The sequence below is a fragment of the Cherax quadricarinatus genome, chromosome 32 (assembly GCF_038502225.1).
Source record: "Cherax quadricarinatus isolate ZL_2023a chromosome 32, ASM3850222v1, whole genome shotgun sequence".
In the NCBI taxonomy this organism is placed as follows: Eukaryota; Metazoa; Arthropoda; class Malacostraca; order Decapoda; family Parastacidae; genus Cherax; species Cherax quadricarinatus.
Window position 1 is genome coordinate 16,914,751 of NC_091323.1, and position 16,792 is coordinate 16,931,542.

At 37.9% G+C, this 16,792-nt stretch overlaps 1 protein-coding gene across 1 annotated transcript in view; it reads right to left on the minus strand.

Moving 5' to 3' along the window:
* The window catches only part of LOC138853507 (CBP80/20-dependent translation initiation factor-like), a 51,481-nt gene extending 44,038 nt beyond the window's left edge, over window positions 1-7,443 (minus strand). The window contains exon 1 of the mRNA XM_070090480.1: window positions 6,709-7,443. Coding sequence (XP_069946581.1) covers window positions 6,709-6,783 — 75 coding nt within the window. The 5' untranslated portion in view covers window positions 6,784-7,443. The remainder of the gene's footprint in view (window positions 1-6,708) is intronic.
* Between the last annotated feature and the right edge of the window lie 9,349 nt (window positions 7,444-16,792).

Genomic DNA, 16,792 nt, shown 5'->3' on the forward strand with positions numbered 1-16,792 from the left:
CTAACGAAACAGAGCTCACAAACAATCGAAGATGTTGAGTTGTTGTTGGTGTGGATCAACGAAAAACAGGTAGCGGGAGGTAGTGTTTTGGAGGAGATAATTTGCGAAAAGGCAAGGCAGTTGCAAGCCGTGTCTGCAACATGTTTAATGACAATGCCTTGTCCCATTTTAGGCAAATCTTAAAGATATGCAAGAAACAGACCTCTCTGGACAGATTTTTTGTGCAACAGGGGTTCAGTGACTCTCAAGCTGGTCATAGTGCCAGTAAAAGACAGAAGGGAAGTAACCCGGGATAGGGCCTTGATACCTGAATTCCTTATGGACAGGGATTCCCCTTCCAAACAATAACCTCTCCTCCTCCCGCTCCCCTCCTCGCCATCTTCCATACGCCAACAAGAGTCTTCAATAAAAGGTAAAAGTGATGTTAAATGTTCATTTATCCATTTCATTAGTCATTTATATTTATTTCTCATTGTTTTCTGTATGTAAAACAATAGTTATTCTCTATAAAATGTATTTTTTGTTAATATTTTTGCGTGTCTGAAACGGATTAATTGGATTTACATTATTTCTTATGGGAAATATTGCTTCAGTTTTCATACAATTTGGTTTTTGTCAGACTTTTTCGAGCAGATTAATCATGAAAACTGAGGTTCCACTGTATGAGAGTTTTGTTAACCACTGCACATCATATCCTAGGAAAGAGGGTCAAATGATCACAATGAAAATAAGTCATATTATATAATTGGCTTGAAGTTTTTTTTTTTAATGACCTGGCCATATCCCACCAAGGCAGGGTGACCTAAATAGAAAAACTAAAGTTTCTCTTTTTAAATTTAGTAATGTATACAGGAGAAGGGGTTACTAGCTCCTTGCTCCTGGCATTTTAGTCGCCTCTTACGACATGCATGGCTTACGGAAGAATTTTGCTCCACTTCCTGATGGAGATATGTGGAAATAAACGAGAAGAAGAACTAGTTAGAAAATAGAATCACAATAAAATCACAAGAAAGTTGTTTACATGTTAGAAAAATTCAAAGATAAAACAACTGTATAACTATGTACTGCACTGGAATTTCAACCAAGGTGCAAAAGTGAACTTTGTCACATTTGTGATAAATATGGTAAGTAGAGGTTTTGTGGTATCCCTTCTATGAACCTAAAGCACTAATACCATAGAGGCCTTAGTATACAATATATGCTAAATGACATTTAAAAAAGTGAAACAAAAACAATAAAGAGGGAAATATTTTCAGAAAAACAACAAGTAAATTTCCATGTGTAAGGTTTGTAAACAAGAACATTTGCATACACATATCACCACTGTATTGTATATTAATGATCATTATGGATATTTATGTGATTCATTTATTATTTGTAAAGCGTTATTTTTCAGAGTATGTATATAATTAGATACAGTGGAGTTCCATGTAAAAGATGCACACAGTAAATTTTCAATATAATATGAGTGAAATGTCTCAAAATCCACCTAACATGGGAAGTGATTGGTATAGCACATTGAAGATTGCCATAAATTTTTGAAGAAAAAAAAAAAAAGGCATCAGTACTATATGTTAAATTTCAAATCCCACCACAGTTAGCTCATGAGTGAGTCCATTGTTTTTAGAGGAAGGCTTGAGTCACCTCCTGATGTAACAACACCCAAACTCTAGCTCAACAGAGCTGCAGAAAAGCTCTCCATGCATTTCAGCATCAACATACATTAGCAACCAGAATTTAAGTAAACTCTATTATACCATAAAACTGCATGAGCAGGTATGAAAACCAACATCACGAGAGTGGTCATTCAATTCTGGATGGTTCAGTCAGTTTAAATGTGCAGACAGCTGCATAATATTAAGTTTTGTGGGGAAATGCACATGCTGACCCTTTGGTCTCAAAACATTTCCCTGCCATGATGGAGGAAATTATTTCTAAGGGTGGTTATGCACCTGAGCCAGTGTATTAAGCTGACGAGACAGAATTATTTTGGAAGAAGTTATCTAGAATGTAAATCAGCATGAAAGAGAAAAGTGCACCCAGATTCAAGGTAGCAAAGGATCATTTGAGCTTACATTTGTGAGCTAATGCATCTGGTGATTTCAGGTGAAACCCTATAATTATTTATCATTCACAGACCCCCAGTGCTTTAACCCTGAAACTGTCCAAGTGTAGATATACCTTGACGTGCGGCAGGTTCCAAATGTAGATCTGTTTTTTTTACACGCTTTCAAATGGGGAAAATCAAGGTCGGAGCGCTACGCACGTGAACATAGATCTACGTTTGGACAGTTTAAGGGTTAAAAGGTAAAGACAAAACTACTTTGCCTAATTAACAGGTGGTCTAACAAGACAGTATGGATGAATGAAACCCTGTTTGTTGACTGTTTCAAGCATTATTTTATTTAGTCATTCAAAATGTACCTATTCCAAAAGAATCTTTCATTCAAGGTTCACCTCACTCTTGATTATTCCCATAACCATCCTCAAATCTTGCATTCTCTAGACCAAAACTTTAAGCTCGTGTTTTGACTACCAATATGACATCAATGATACCACCACTGAAGTGAGGAGTGATTATGCCATTTAAGTGATAAAAGACACACTGTTTATAAATTAAAGTCTCTTCTTAAAAATCACTTACTCACCCACAACTAAATAAATACTGAATAATTGTATCTCATAACTGTTTAACCTGTGACCCTATTAAACTTTGTTTTTTTAATTACATTACCAAACAGAATACTCCATTCTACTGAATGCACAGCAACTCAGTAAATGACCATATGACCTGTCTTTGAAATACTCATTAGTGCTTAATTGTTATTTGCTTACTATAATTTTTACCACTGAATACATATATCATTGTTTAGTTAATCTTAAGTTAATTTTAAGCCTGCCCAGAATGCTCTGCATACAAGGGGCTTTTGGCATGTTACACTTAACCAATGTATTTCTTTGTACCTCTATGTATCATGTCCAAATTAATAATAAATTATTATCACACTGGCCGATTCCCACAAAGGCAGGGTGGCCCGAAAAAGAAAACTTTCACCATCATTCACTCCATCACTGTCTTGCCAGAAGGGTGCTTTACACTACAGTTTTTAAACTGCAACATTAACACCCCTCCTTCAGAGTGCAGGCACTGTACTTCCCATCTCCAGGACTCAAGTCCGGCCTGCCGGTTTCCCTGAACCCCTTCATAAATGTTACTTTGCTCACACTCCAACAGCACGTCAAGTATTAAAAACCATTTGTCTCCATTCACTCCTATCAAACACGCTCACGCATGCCTGCTGGAAGTCCAAGCCCCTCGCACACAAAACCTCCTTTACCCTTTAGTGAACAGGGAGGGTGGTGCAGAAACTAATCATAACAATGGATATTGACTCCAACTGGAGGGCTAGGATTCTAGCACAAGTTTAACAGTGTAGTTGCAATAATTCATATAAAAGTGGTATAGGATGAAGTTCACCAGTCAACAATAAATGCAGGCTGAGGAAGAGTATGGCTTAGTGTGACAAATAATTTTACAGGTCTTTCCTTGATAGAACATCAAATTAAAAATTTGTGAATCTGGTGAAGAGAGTGCCAAATGAGAGCTTTTAAGATATGTCCTAAACCCACAGATAGATCTAACATAGTGCTAAATATAAATAACAAGGTGTACCATGAAACAATTAAAGTGGCAAATTGTTTCAATTCAATCTACACAAATGCTGCATCAACATCAGTCAGTAAACTGCCAGTTGCATCAAATACTTTTAACACAGAATCCAATAAGTTTAAAACTTACTACAGAAATAAAGGAATCACCACAAACAGTTTCCAAGAAGTAGGTGTATCTCATAACTTCGTATGAAAAGGAACTAAGCAGGTTTAACTCAACTACAAGCACCAGACGAGATAACATCCCAGCCAAACTCCTAAAAGATGGTGCCTCTGAATTGTCAGTCCCCATTGTGCATATAATAAATTTGTCCACCAATACCATGTCAGAGGGGTTCTAGGAAGCCAGAGTTACTCCTACCATCAAGAAAAACAATAGATCTGACATCAGCAACTTAAGCCTGTCAGTATATGTACTCAGTGTGATGTCCAAAATTTTAGAGACAGCAGTGTATTGTAAAGTAGTCAAGTACATATCTTAATGACAAAAACATTCTTCATAGTTACCAATCAGGTTTCAGATATGTTAAGTAAAAGGACACAAATGCAATTAATGTCACATTTTATTGTGGCAACGTTTCACTCTCCAGGAGCTTTATCAAGCCTGGAGAGCAAAACGTTGCCACAATAAAATGTCACATTGGTTGCATTTGTGTCCTTTTACTTAACATATTGTCGGTAATTCTACCAATATTAATACAGGTTTCAGATATTATTCAACTGATATCTCCCTAATTAATCTACTGGACTACCTGAGAACTCAAATGTGATTCGAGAATCTCACAGGAATGGTGACCATAGACTTGCAAAAGGCATTCGATACAGTTAACCATAATATGTTATAGAAGAAACTACAAACTACTGACACAGGCTTTGCAGACTGGTTTAAGTCCTACCTGAGCAACAGGAAACAAATTGTCAAGAACAATAATACAGAATCAGAACCCCTGCTAACAGGAGGTGGGGGTCCCCAAGGTAGTATTCTGGGTCCTTTACTAATTTTATGTTATGTGAATGATATGCCCATCAGCATCATGTGTAAGCTTCTGTTGTATGCAGATAACAGTGCTCTGCTAGTCTCAGGTGAAGACCCATAAGATATAACTAATGTACTATCACAAAAACTAAGAGTCCTGCAGCAAATACTTAGTAGACAACAAACTATCACTACCCCTCGGGAATACAGAAGCCATACTCTTCGGCACAAAAAGTAAACTGAAAACAGTAAATGCTTTTATTGTCCAGTGTAATGGGGAACTCATCACCTCAGTATCTTCAGTGAAATATCTGGGAATTCTCTTTGACCCAAACATGTCAGGAGAATTGATGGCTTGCAAAACCTATGTCTAGCTCTTATACAATGTCATGTAGATTATTCTTGTTCTTCACGGTGCTCTGCTTTAACAGACAAAATGAAAGACCAATTACAAATAACCCAGAACAAAATGGTGAGATTCATCCAGGACCTGGGTCCAAGAGAGAATGTAGGCCAGGATGAATTACAACTGGACATGCTGAATGTTGAAGACAGAGTAAAGCAACTGAAGTTAAATCGTGTTTATAAAATTGCTCACAAGCAGTGCCCAGAATATCTTGTTGCCAAGTTTGTCAAGGCTGGGAACCAAAACCAGTATGGTACTAGGGGTGAAGTGAACAAATTTGTAGTACCTACAGTACATGGTCAGGTTTCAAACACCTTTCATTGTACAGCAATAAAGGGATGGAATGGATTGCCTGCACATGTCAAAGTCTGTCCTAGTATGAACCAATTCAGGAAGAGAACTAAAATGTACCTAATGAATAAAGCTACAGAAAGGAGGAGAGTGATTTCTTGTAGTTAACATTAATGTACCTATTACTGTAAGATGATCCTCTCTTTAATGTTCATTTAAATAACTTGGTTCACTTAATTTCTATTGTACCTCTTTTTTACTGGAACTGATCTTCACACAGTTGAGTTACTAAGCTCACACACTGAGGTCTGGGGTTCAATCCCTGGTACGGGTGCAAACATTAAGATGTGTTTCCATAAGACACCTGCTGTCCTGTTCACCCATCAGTAAAAATGGGTACCTAGGTATTGACTGGTGTGGGTCGCATCCTGGGACAAAATTGACCTAATATACCTGAAATGCTCTGTATAACAAGTGGCTTTCTATACAGTAGTATGTCATTGGGGCTCTGGTGGCCTGGTGGCTAACGCTCTCGCTTCACACTGCAAAGGTCTGGGTTGGATTCCCAGCCAGAGTAGAAACATTGGGCGTGCTTCTTTCCACCTGTTGTCTATGCTCCCCATCAAGTAAAATGGGTACCTGGGTGTTAGTTGACTGGTGTGGGTTGCATCCTGGGACACTGACCTAATTTGCCCAAAATGCTGAGCATAACAAGGGGCTTTCTATATAGTAGTATGTCATTGATGTCAACATGTACTTGTAGTAAATAAAGATTATTATTATTATTTCTAGTGTATCTTACAGCTAGACTTTACCTGGAGAGGGTTTCGGGGGGTCAATGCCCCTGCAGCCCGGTCTGTGACCAGGCCTCATGGGGGATCAGGGCCTGATCAATTAGGCTGTTACTGTTGGCCGCATGTAATCCAATGTACGAACCACAGCCCGGGTGGTCAGGTACTGACTTTAAGTGCCTGTCCAGTGCCTTCTTGAAGACAACCAGGGGGCTAGTGGTAATCCCGTTAAGATATTACAAGGAACCCAATGGAAATAAGTCAGTTGTCTGACTTTTTTGGGTTATCCTAGGTAATTTGCACATGTTACTATATATGATAAGTGTACTCATGTGTACCTGTACTTAAATAAATTTACTTCTGTATATATTTATAATTACTGATGGCTCGACTCAAGTGTTGTCATCTCAATACATGAAAAAAAAAAACTGTATATTGACAATAATATTACATGTTTAGCGTTTACTACCATATATATCAGCAACAGTAGTATTTATCAGTCACTGATGCTTCATCTGACAAAGAAAAGTTATTGTATAACAATCATAATATGTTGAGTGGTGTTGACTTACTTGAGTATTGTTGTTGTTGGTTCCTGACCCGGCCGGTGACACTACTACTTCCTTGAGGGTAACAACTACACACATGTAAAGTTTATTTGGACATAATACATAGTTGTACAAGGAAATATAGTAGTTGTGTGTACACAGTTGCTAAAAACAACAGACATAGCCTCACTCCACAAAGGGGGCAGTAAAGCAATAGCAAAGAACTACAGACCGATAGCACTAACATCCCATATCATAAAAATCTATGAAAGGGTCCTAAGAAGCAAGATCACCACCCATCTAGAAACCCATAAATTACACAACCCAGGGCAACATGGGTTTAGAACAGGTCGCTCCTGTCTGTCTCAACTATTGGATCACTACGACAAGGTCCTAGATGCACTAGAAGACAAAAAGAATGCAGATGTAATATATACAGACTTTGCAAAAGCCTTCAACAAGTGTGACCATGGCGTAATAGCGCACAAAATGCGTGCTGAAGGAATTACAGGAAAAGTCGGTCGATGGATCTATAATTTCCTCACTAACAGAACACAGAGAGTAGTCGTCAACAGAGTAAAGTCCGAGGCAGCTACGGTGAAAAGCTGTTCCACAAGGCACAGTACTCGCTCCCATCTTGTTCCTCATCCTCATATCCGACATAGACAAGGATGTCAGCCACAGCACCGTGTCTTCCTTTCCAGATGACACCCGAATCTGCATGACAGTGTCTTCCATTGCAGACACTGCAAGGCTCCAGGCGGACATCAGTGGGCTGCAGAAAACAATATGAAGTTCAACGATGAGAAATTTCAATTACTTAGATATGGTAAACACGAGGAAATTAAATCTTCATCAGAGTACAAAACAAATTCTGGACACAAAATAGAGCGAAACACCAACGTCAAAGACCTGGGAGTGATCATGTCGGAGGATTTCACCTTCAAGGACCATAACATTGTATCAATCGCATCTGCTAGAAAAATGACAGGATGGATAATGAGAACCTTCAAAACTAGGGAGGCCAAGCCCATGATGACACTCTTCAGGTCACTTGTTCTATCTAGGCTGGAATATTGCTGCACACTAACAGCACCTTTCAAAGCAGGTGAAATTGCTGACCTAGAAAATGTACAGAGAACCTTCACGGCGCGCATAACGGAGATAAAACACCTCAATTACTGGGAGCGCTTGAGGTTCCTGAACCTGTATTCCCTGGAACGCAGGCGGGAGAGATACATGATTATATACACCTGGAAAATCCTAGAGGGACTAGTACCGAACTTGCACACGAAAATCACTCACTACGAAAGCAGACAATGCAACATCCCCCCAATGAAAAGCAGGGGTGTCACTAGCACGTTAAGAGACCATACAATAAGTGTCAGGGGCCCGAGACTGTTCAACTGCCTCCCAGCATAAATAAGGGGGATTACCAACAGACCCCTGGCAGTCTTCAAGCTGGCACTGGACAAGCACCTAAAGTCGGTTCCTGACCAGCCGGGCTGTGGCTCGTACGTTGGTTTGCGTGCAGCCAGCAGTAACAGCCTGGTTGATCAGGCTCTGATCCACCAGGAGGCCTGGTCACAGACCGGGCCGCGGGGGCGTTGACCCCCGGAACTCTCTCCAGGTAAACTCCAGGTACATGCCAAAAACCCCTTGTATGCAGAGCATTATGGACAGGCTTAAAATTAACAAGCAATGAAAGCAATTACAGTAAACAGTTTACAATATGAAGTACAATTGAGTATTTGAAACAATGAAATTTGAACATATCGATACTGAAGCATTATAGTTGTACAAATTTGTCACATTACAATGTATAACAAAAGATGATTAATTTGCTATATGTTGTCTTGAAATTTTAAGATTTAAGTAATTGGGAGAATTATTGGTAATGTTAAATACTGAGTGTTAATTATTTAGTCCTGGGCAAGTAAGTGGTTTTTTAGAAGAGTCTTAAATTGATTTTCAGGCCAGGTTACTTTAGTATGTTCTGGTAATGAATTCCAGATTTTGGGGCCCTTTATGTGCATAGAGTTTTTACACAGTGTGATATGGACACGCGGTACATCAAAAAGAGATCTATGTCTTGTGCTCTGGTCGTGTGTCCTGTTAAGGTTGGTGAGGAAAAGTTTGAGTGGAGGGTTTATGCTTGCGTGTGTTGTTCTATGTATATAGTAGGCACATGAATAAGTGTGGATGTTCTTTATGGTGAGCAAATTTAGACTTGAATAGAGGTGGAGTATGCTGTCGCGAGTGGGAATTTGTTATCATTCTGATTGCAGCTTTTTGCTGGGTTATTAGTGGCCTTAGGTGATTTGATATTGTTGATTCCCATGCACAAATTTCATATGTGAGATAAGGGTAGATGAGTGAGTGATACAGTGCCAGGAGAGCTGATTTTGGAACATAGTACCGTATCTTTGATAGTATGCCTACTGTCTTAGAGATTTTCTTGGAAATTTGTTATATATGTGTCTTTAATTTGAGGCTACTGCCTAGGTGGATTCCTAGGAATTTTCCCTCTGTTATGTCTTGTTATGGGTGATCCATTTAGTGTTATAGTAAGTGGAACATTTGTAGCTCTGGTTCCAAACTGAATGAAATAGGTTTTGTCAATATTTAGGGTAAGTTTATTCGTCATCATCCAGGTAGATATTTCTGCAATTCGGCATTAACAGTGTTAGCCAGTATGACTGGGTTTGGGTGTGAGAAGACGTATGTAGCTGTGATGCATTCGGTAGGTCATTGATGTAGATGAGAAAGAGGAGTGGTCCTAGGACGCTTCCTTGTGGGACTCCTACTGTGATTTGTTGTGTGGAAGTTTGCACCATTTGCGTATATATAGAGAGCTGTATATATTAGCTCTAGCATGTGTATAATAGCATCATTTGTGCTTTTATTATTCCTGAATCCAAACTGACAAGGGTTTAGTATCAGAGGCGTCGTAAGGGGGCGGGGCCGACCGCCCCGGGTGACACCATTTAGGGGGTGACACCATAGAGCCTCTAAAGAAGGTGACACTAATGCACAAAACAGTGCCTCACCAACAGAAGAGAAGAATCCTTCGTTGATTTTGATGATTTGATACATGATTTTGCATAATTGAAGGCAAGGAAATGTAAGATTAGATTTACTGTGATGTTATCTGTACTCAAGGTCAAATGTAAGATCAGATTCACTGAGATGTTACCTGTACACAAGGTCAAATGTAAGATCAGATTCACTGAGATGTTACCTGTACACAAGGTCAAATGTAAGATCAGATTCACTGAGATGTTACCTGTACTCAAGGTCATATCGGAACTAGTGTTTCTCTGATATTGCAATGTTTTCTTTATTTTTCAAGTTTTTTTGTTTTTGTTTTTGCATTGTTGAAGATGAATAAATGTAGGATCTGTTGGCTGTACTCAAAGTGGTATTTGAGTTTATGTTTCCTCAATATTACTACGATTATTTATTTTATCATTAATAAAGTTGAGAAGTATTCTCTTGCTCAGTTTATGGTCCTTAAACGTTCATATTGCTAAACATTTGTCACTGGTCATGTAGTAGTGACGTAACCGGAGTTTACCCCCATCCCCCCGCCCTTGAATTTCATGGGGGTAACCCCAAAGATGCCGTCCAGGGTGACACCAACTCTAGCGACGCCTCTGTTTAGTATGTTGTTTGAGATGAGGTAGGAATAAATCCGTCTATGAATTATTTTTTCAAAGATTTTAGAGAGTAGTGATAAGTTAGAAATTGGTCTATAGTTATTCAAGTCGGCTTGATCACCTACTTTGTGGATCAGGGTAACTCGCTATTTTGAGAACTGCTGGGAAGGTGGAGGATTCAATGGATTTGTTAAAGAGTGTTGCAATGATTAGTGACAGTACTTGTGAAGCTTTTTTGTACATAAAAGTAGGCAAGTTGTTTATGTCTCCTGCCTTGTTCTTAAGGGTGTTGATGATGAGTGAGACCTCTGTTGGGTTGGTTGGAGTGTATGCAGGTAGGTGCCTGTGAGGTAGTCTGATGGACGGGTGTTTGAGCTTGGGATTTTGCTTGCTAGATTCTTTCCTTTGGTGGAGAAGAAAACATTGAGTGTTTGCTGTTTCAGTTGGTGGGAGTAGAGGTTCGTCTGATTTTGTTAATTTGATTGTTTTGTTTTTGGATATCCTTTTAGTTCCTAAAACATCAGATTGGGTTTTCCAGGTCTTTTTTATATCACCTTTGATGTTTTGTAATCTGTTTTCATAATACAATTTTTTAGACCTTCTTATCAGGCTGGTAAGAGCTGGCGAGTAACGTTTAGACTGGCCTCTAGTTATTTGACCCATTCTGTACTGTTTTTCATATTGGTGCTTTGTGTTAATGGATTTGAGGATGGTGGGTGTTAGCCAGGGACTATTTAGTCATTTTGCTGTGAGCTGTTAAGTTTTTTTAGGGCAATGCTTGTTATAGAGGTAGTGGGTTCTTTTTATAAAATTATTAATACATTCATTAGTGTCTGTATATGTTTCAAGCTCATTATGCCAGTCGACATTATTCATAGCTGCTATAAAGTTATTTACAGCTGTTTCGTTATGCAGTCTGAAGGTAACTTTAGTAGTGTCTTGGGGGAGTTTACCTAGGTTGGTTATGAGAAAGGTAGGGTAGTGGTCTGTGGGGTTGTCTGTGATTATGCCTGATTTTAAAGGGGATATGGGGTTAGTCCAGATGTGGCCCAGTAAAGAGATATTATTCTGGGAGATTCTTGTAGGTTTTGATATTGTTGGTAGCAACAAGCAGTTACTCATAGTGTTTGTGAATTGTTACTTGTGGGTCCTGGTCATGCAGTAGATTTATGTTGAAATCTCCTGTTAGTAATAGGTGGTCTCTGTTCATATGTGCATCAGTTATCAAATTCCCTAATTTTTCACTAAAGTGGTAAATGTTTGACTGTGGTACTCTGTAGATGTTTATAACTGTGAGGGGTTTTTGCAGGTCTTTTGATTTAAATTTAGCTATAATATATTCACCATGCTCATCCCTTATGCAAGAATTATTGATACAGTCAAGTTGATTTGAGTAGTACATAGCTGTTCTAGCCCCTTGCTGGTCTGTTCTACAGTTGTGTACAGCTGTGTATCCAGGAATGGCATAGACATCTGTAGTGCCAGGCTTTAGCCAAGTTTCTGTGAGTGTGATGATTGACATACTGGAATTAAGGGAATTGAGCAATGCTGTGAGGTCATCGTAATGTTTACTCAAGGATCTGACATTGTAATTAAAGATAGTTATGTTATTGTTAGGTCTGAGTAATGTCTTAGCTTGGTCTGCTGTATAATAATTACAGTTGCTGTTTGATTCATGTAAGTCATTTAATACAAGGTTAAAAATCAGGATCAGTGTTTGTAAACATAAGAATGAGAGTGACTCTAACAACTAGGTTTTTGAATAAGTATTGTGTTAAACTTAATAATTAAGATACTTAACTAATTTATCTTGCTAGCTAATGGATTGTTACACTAGTTTTTGTAAAAACAAATACAAAATTACAGTTTCCTCTTTATAAGGAACAGATTTGATCAATTAATATTGAACTGTTATAATTTTAGGGTTTGACAAAGGTGTAGATTCTGAATAGATGTTTACTGAAATAAGAGAAACAGAAGTTTATAATACTAGATTATGTAAGTAATTATAAAATACAAGTATTATAATTCTTATTATGGCACAAGTTTGACAATATAATATTGCACTGGTTATCAGTTCTGTAATTGTAGATGAATGGTTCAAAGAGCCGACATGTTGTTAAATTAGACATATGTGCAACTCTTGGGCATCTTTATTGAGGAAACGTTTCGCCATACAGTGGCTTCATCAGTCCATACAAAGGATAAACTTGAAGAACAGGAGGAGAATGAGGTAATCAGTCCCTCAACCTTGAGTCGATGGACTGACCACATCGACTCAAGGTTGAGGGACTGATTACCTCATTAGCAATGCATCTGATCTCTCACGTTCAGTAATCTTCAGTCACTAACATTCTGCAGCAGTCGTTCCATGTAGAAATAAAGACTATTATTATTATTATTATTATTATTATTATTATTATTATTATTATTATTATTATTAGTAGTAGTAGTAGTAGTAGTAGTAGTAGTAGTAGTATTAAGATGAATTGCTTTTATTTCTCTTCAGCTGTGACTCTTGTGTTTGGGAACCAGTAAATGGCACACACCCGCTTCCTACAAACTCACTTAATTAAGATGAAACTGAACGGTATTTCTCTAATTTTTAAATAAATATAAAAAGGTCTTTAAAATCTATAAAGTTTGGGACTTTTACTCCAAATTAATGCTTTTATCAAAAATATCTTAATTTTAGAGGTAATTGTGAACTGTTCGGGTCACGGAATTCCAACTTATTCTTCATATATGGGGGGCGTTGACCCTCGAAACCCTCTCCAGGTATATTCTAGGTAAATGCAAACCTGGAGAATATACAGAGAACTTTCACTGCACATATAAGTACAATAAAACACCTAAATTACTGGGAACGGTTGAAGTCTCTTGAACTGTACTCCTTGGAACGCAAGGGAGAAAGCTACATGATAATATACACTTGGAAAATCCTAGGACTAGTCCCAAATCTGCACATGAAAATCACTCCCTACAAAAGTAAAAGACTCGGCAGGCGGTGCAACATCTCCCCCCGCCACGCTAATGAAAAGCAAAGGTGCCGTGAGTACACTAAGAGATAACACAATAACACTGTTCAACTGCTTCCCAGCATACTTAAGGGGCATTACCAATACATCCCTGGCTGTCTTCAAGAAGGCGCTGGACAGGCACCTAACGTCAGTACCTGATCAGCCGAGCTGTGGTTCGTGCGTTGGTTTACGTGCAGCCAGCAGTAACAGCCTGATTTATCAGGCCCTGATCCACCGCGAGGCCTGGTCATAGACCGGGCAGCGGGGGCGTTGACCCCCGTAACACCCTCCAGGTATACTCCAGGGAATACTCCCGCCACACTCTTATAATGTTATCTCTGTTACATTGTTATGCTACATTTTTGTTACTATAATGCTTCTTATTTGAAATACTCATTTGTACTTCATGTTTTAATTTGTTTACTATAATTTTTACCACTGAATATATCATTGCTTAGTTAATCTTAAGTTAATTTTAAGCTGCCCATAATGCTCTGCATACAAGGGGCTTTTGGCATGTACACCCAATCACTATATTTCTTTGTACAACTATGTATCATGTCCAAATAAAAAAATAAATTAATAAATAAATAAAACCCTGGAATAGAACGTCTGTTACTCTTGTTTTCTATTACTGAACTGTTCTACGTAACTGCCACTGTGTATGTTCTCTCACAACTTTATCTCCAGACCTTCAAGAGGCGTCTGCGGGTTATCAACGATATCTGACGGTCATTATTTTTTTCCTCTGTGTGGAAAATATTGTATATATTTTCCAGAAATTCAGTATTTATATGTAAATAGATGGCCATACTGTATCTAATAATATTTATATCATAGAAAACGGAGAGTCTGCGTCTGCGCAGAAGGAGACACTCGCCATCTTGGTTTTGAATTTGTATTAGAAACGGTGAATGGGGAAGAATTTTTCGTGCTCTAGAGGTTAAAATTGTGCTGACACCTCTCAAATAGGAGGCGAAATTGGTGGATGTGTATTCCTGCATAACTTGAGATATCAGACGACTGGACAAGACAGCTGCAGGAACCTCAGATAAGCTCTCTAGATTTGTGTGTAATTCTGGCCAGCATTATTTTCATAGATTTAGTTAGAGTGAGGTTTTCTGAGTATGATATACATTAATCTCCAGTCAAATTGGTGAGTGATATTAAGATATATTTCCCTTCTGTTATGTAATTGTGTATATATAAAACCATTTATTATTTTTAATATACAGTCCACAAATTTATATATTTACCAGTATTCCTGGTGTATGTATATTTCATTTAATTAATAGGTCCAGAGCAACTTGTGGTTATGACAGTGGTAGGTATCGAAGGGGGACATTTTTTGCAACCTAGGTGTCCCAAATTCCTACTTGTCTATGTAACATTGATAAATAATAATTATCTTTGTTATCATTTACTGTTATGTACATAATTAGCTACATTCAGATAAATGCAATTTTCCACATTTAATTTGCCCATTGGTCCTTCTTGAACCGGAGGTAATTAGTGAAGTCATTAATTGGTTAATTACTTAATAATTATATGTGAAATGACAGGAGGTGGATGTTAAGTTCACAAATTTATTTAATGTGCAGTGGATTATAATTATTACAATATTAATTTTGATAAGTCAAGTCTGGCTAAGTTTATATTAATTTGTATAATATTAATTTGATAAGACAATTCTGGCCAAGATTTATATCAATGTATGTGTAATTGATAAGGCAAGTGTTGCTAATTATATTAATGTGTATAATATTAATTTTGCTATGCCAAATTCTGGCAAGGATTTATATTAATTTGTATAATAATTTTGATAAGCCAAGGCTGGCTAAAGGTTTGTATTAATGTACATTTAAAATTTATATATAAATTTCTTACATGTATAATTGCTAAGCTCAAGTGTAGCTAACATTATTAATGTGTATTTAAAATTTATATTACAATTTTTTACATGTAATTGCTAAGCTGAAAGTAGCTAGGATTTATTTAAAGGTAAGTTGCACTATTTACCTTTATAAAGTGGATAATTTAGTACATAATCAGTGTTATTAAGTTGAATTTAATACATTGCATCATGGCTGTAAATGAGGAAATTAATGTAGAAGACAAACATATGGAATATAGAGGAAAAAAAACTTCACTGCTACTAGGGCAGTTCATTTAGAAGTGGCACAAGACTTGTCTGCAGAACAGTTTATACAGCTGTTTCGAAAATTTGCAGCTAGGAGATCCTGTCTGAGGTTGATGATTTCGGATAATGCCACAAATTTTGTAGCAGGTGCTCAACACTTGATAGAATTAAATAATAGTAACGATGTTCAATCTCTGTTAACCCAGCGAGGGTGTACCTGGAAATTTATTACTCCTAGAGCCCCTTGGCAGGGGATGGCTGTACAAAAGACTGATAGACACAGTGAAGAGGTGTCTCCGCAAAGTACTACACCGGAAGAGAATTAATTTGGAAGAATTCTGTGCAGTGTTAGTGGAGGCAGAAAATCGTATAAATAATAGGCCTCTCTCGTACATGAGTGATACACCTGATGCAGATGTATTAACACCTTCTCACCTAATATGTGGAAGGAAATTGGAAGCTGCCCCTGTCTATAGAGATAATCCGGGAGAAAGTGATGAAGATTACAATGATGCGGCAGTGTTGTGTAATAAATTTAAAATGTTAAATAAAGTAATTGATCATTGGTCTAATGTGTGGCGTAAGGAATATCTTCTTACACTACGTGAACACTTTTATGGTGCGACAGAGGCAGTAAATCGACAGACCAATCAACCAGGTGACATTGTGTTAATTGACACTGAACAACATCGAACATTGTGGCCTCTGGGCAAAGTATTGACATTGTACCCAGATGCACAAGGTGTTGTCAGGAATGTCAAAGTGTTGTATTGTGGCCAGGAAAGTTTACGCACAATTAATAAATTGATTCCCTTGGAATTAGGTGTTCAATCAAACGTAAATGAAAATCTGAGGGAAAGTGACACGAGTGATATGGAAGATAACGCAGATCAAGTGATGCCGGAAGATGAAATCGTAGTAAGACCTACTAGGAGAACAGCCACTCAAGCCAGAACTGGCTGGAATCGTCTCCTAAAGGAAGCAGTAATTTGAATCGTTTAGCAACGAACTCCGGCCGGCCACAGTGTGGAAAATATTGTATATATTTTCCAGAAATTCAGTATTTATATGTAAATAGATGGCCATACTGTATTTAATAATATTTATGTCATAGAAAACGGAGAGTCTGCGTCTGCGCAGAAGGAGACACTGGCCATCTTGGTTTTGAATTTGTATTAGAAACGGTGAATGGGGAAGAATTTTTCGTGCCCTAGAGGTTAAAATTGTGCTGACACCTCTCAAATAGGAGGTGAAATTGGTGGATATGCATTCCTGCATAACCTGAGATA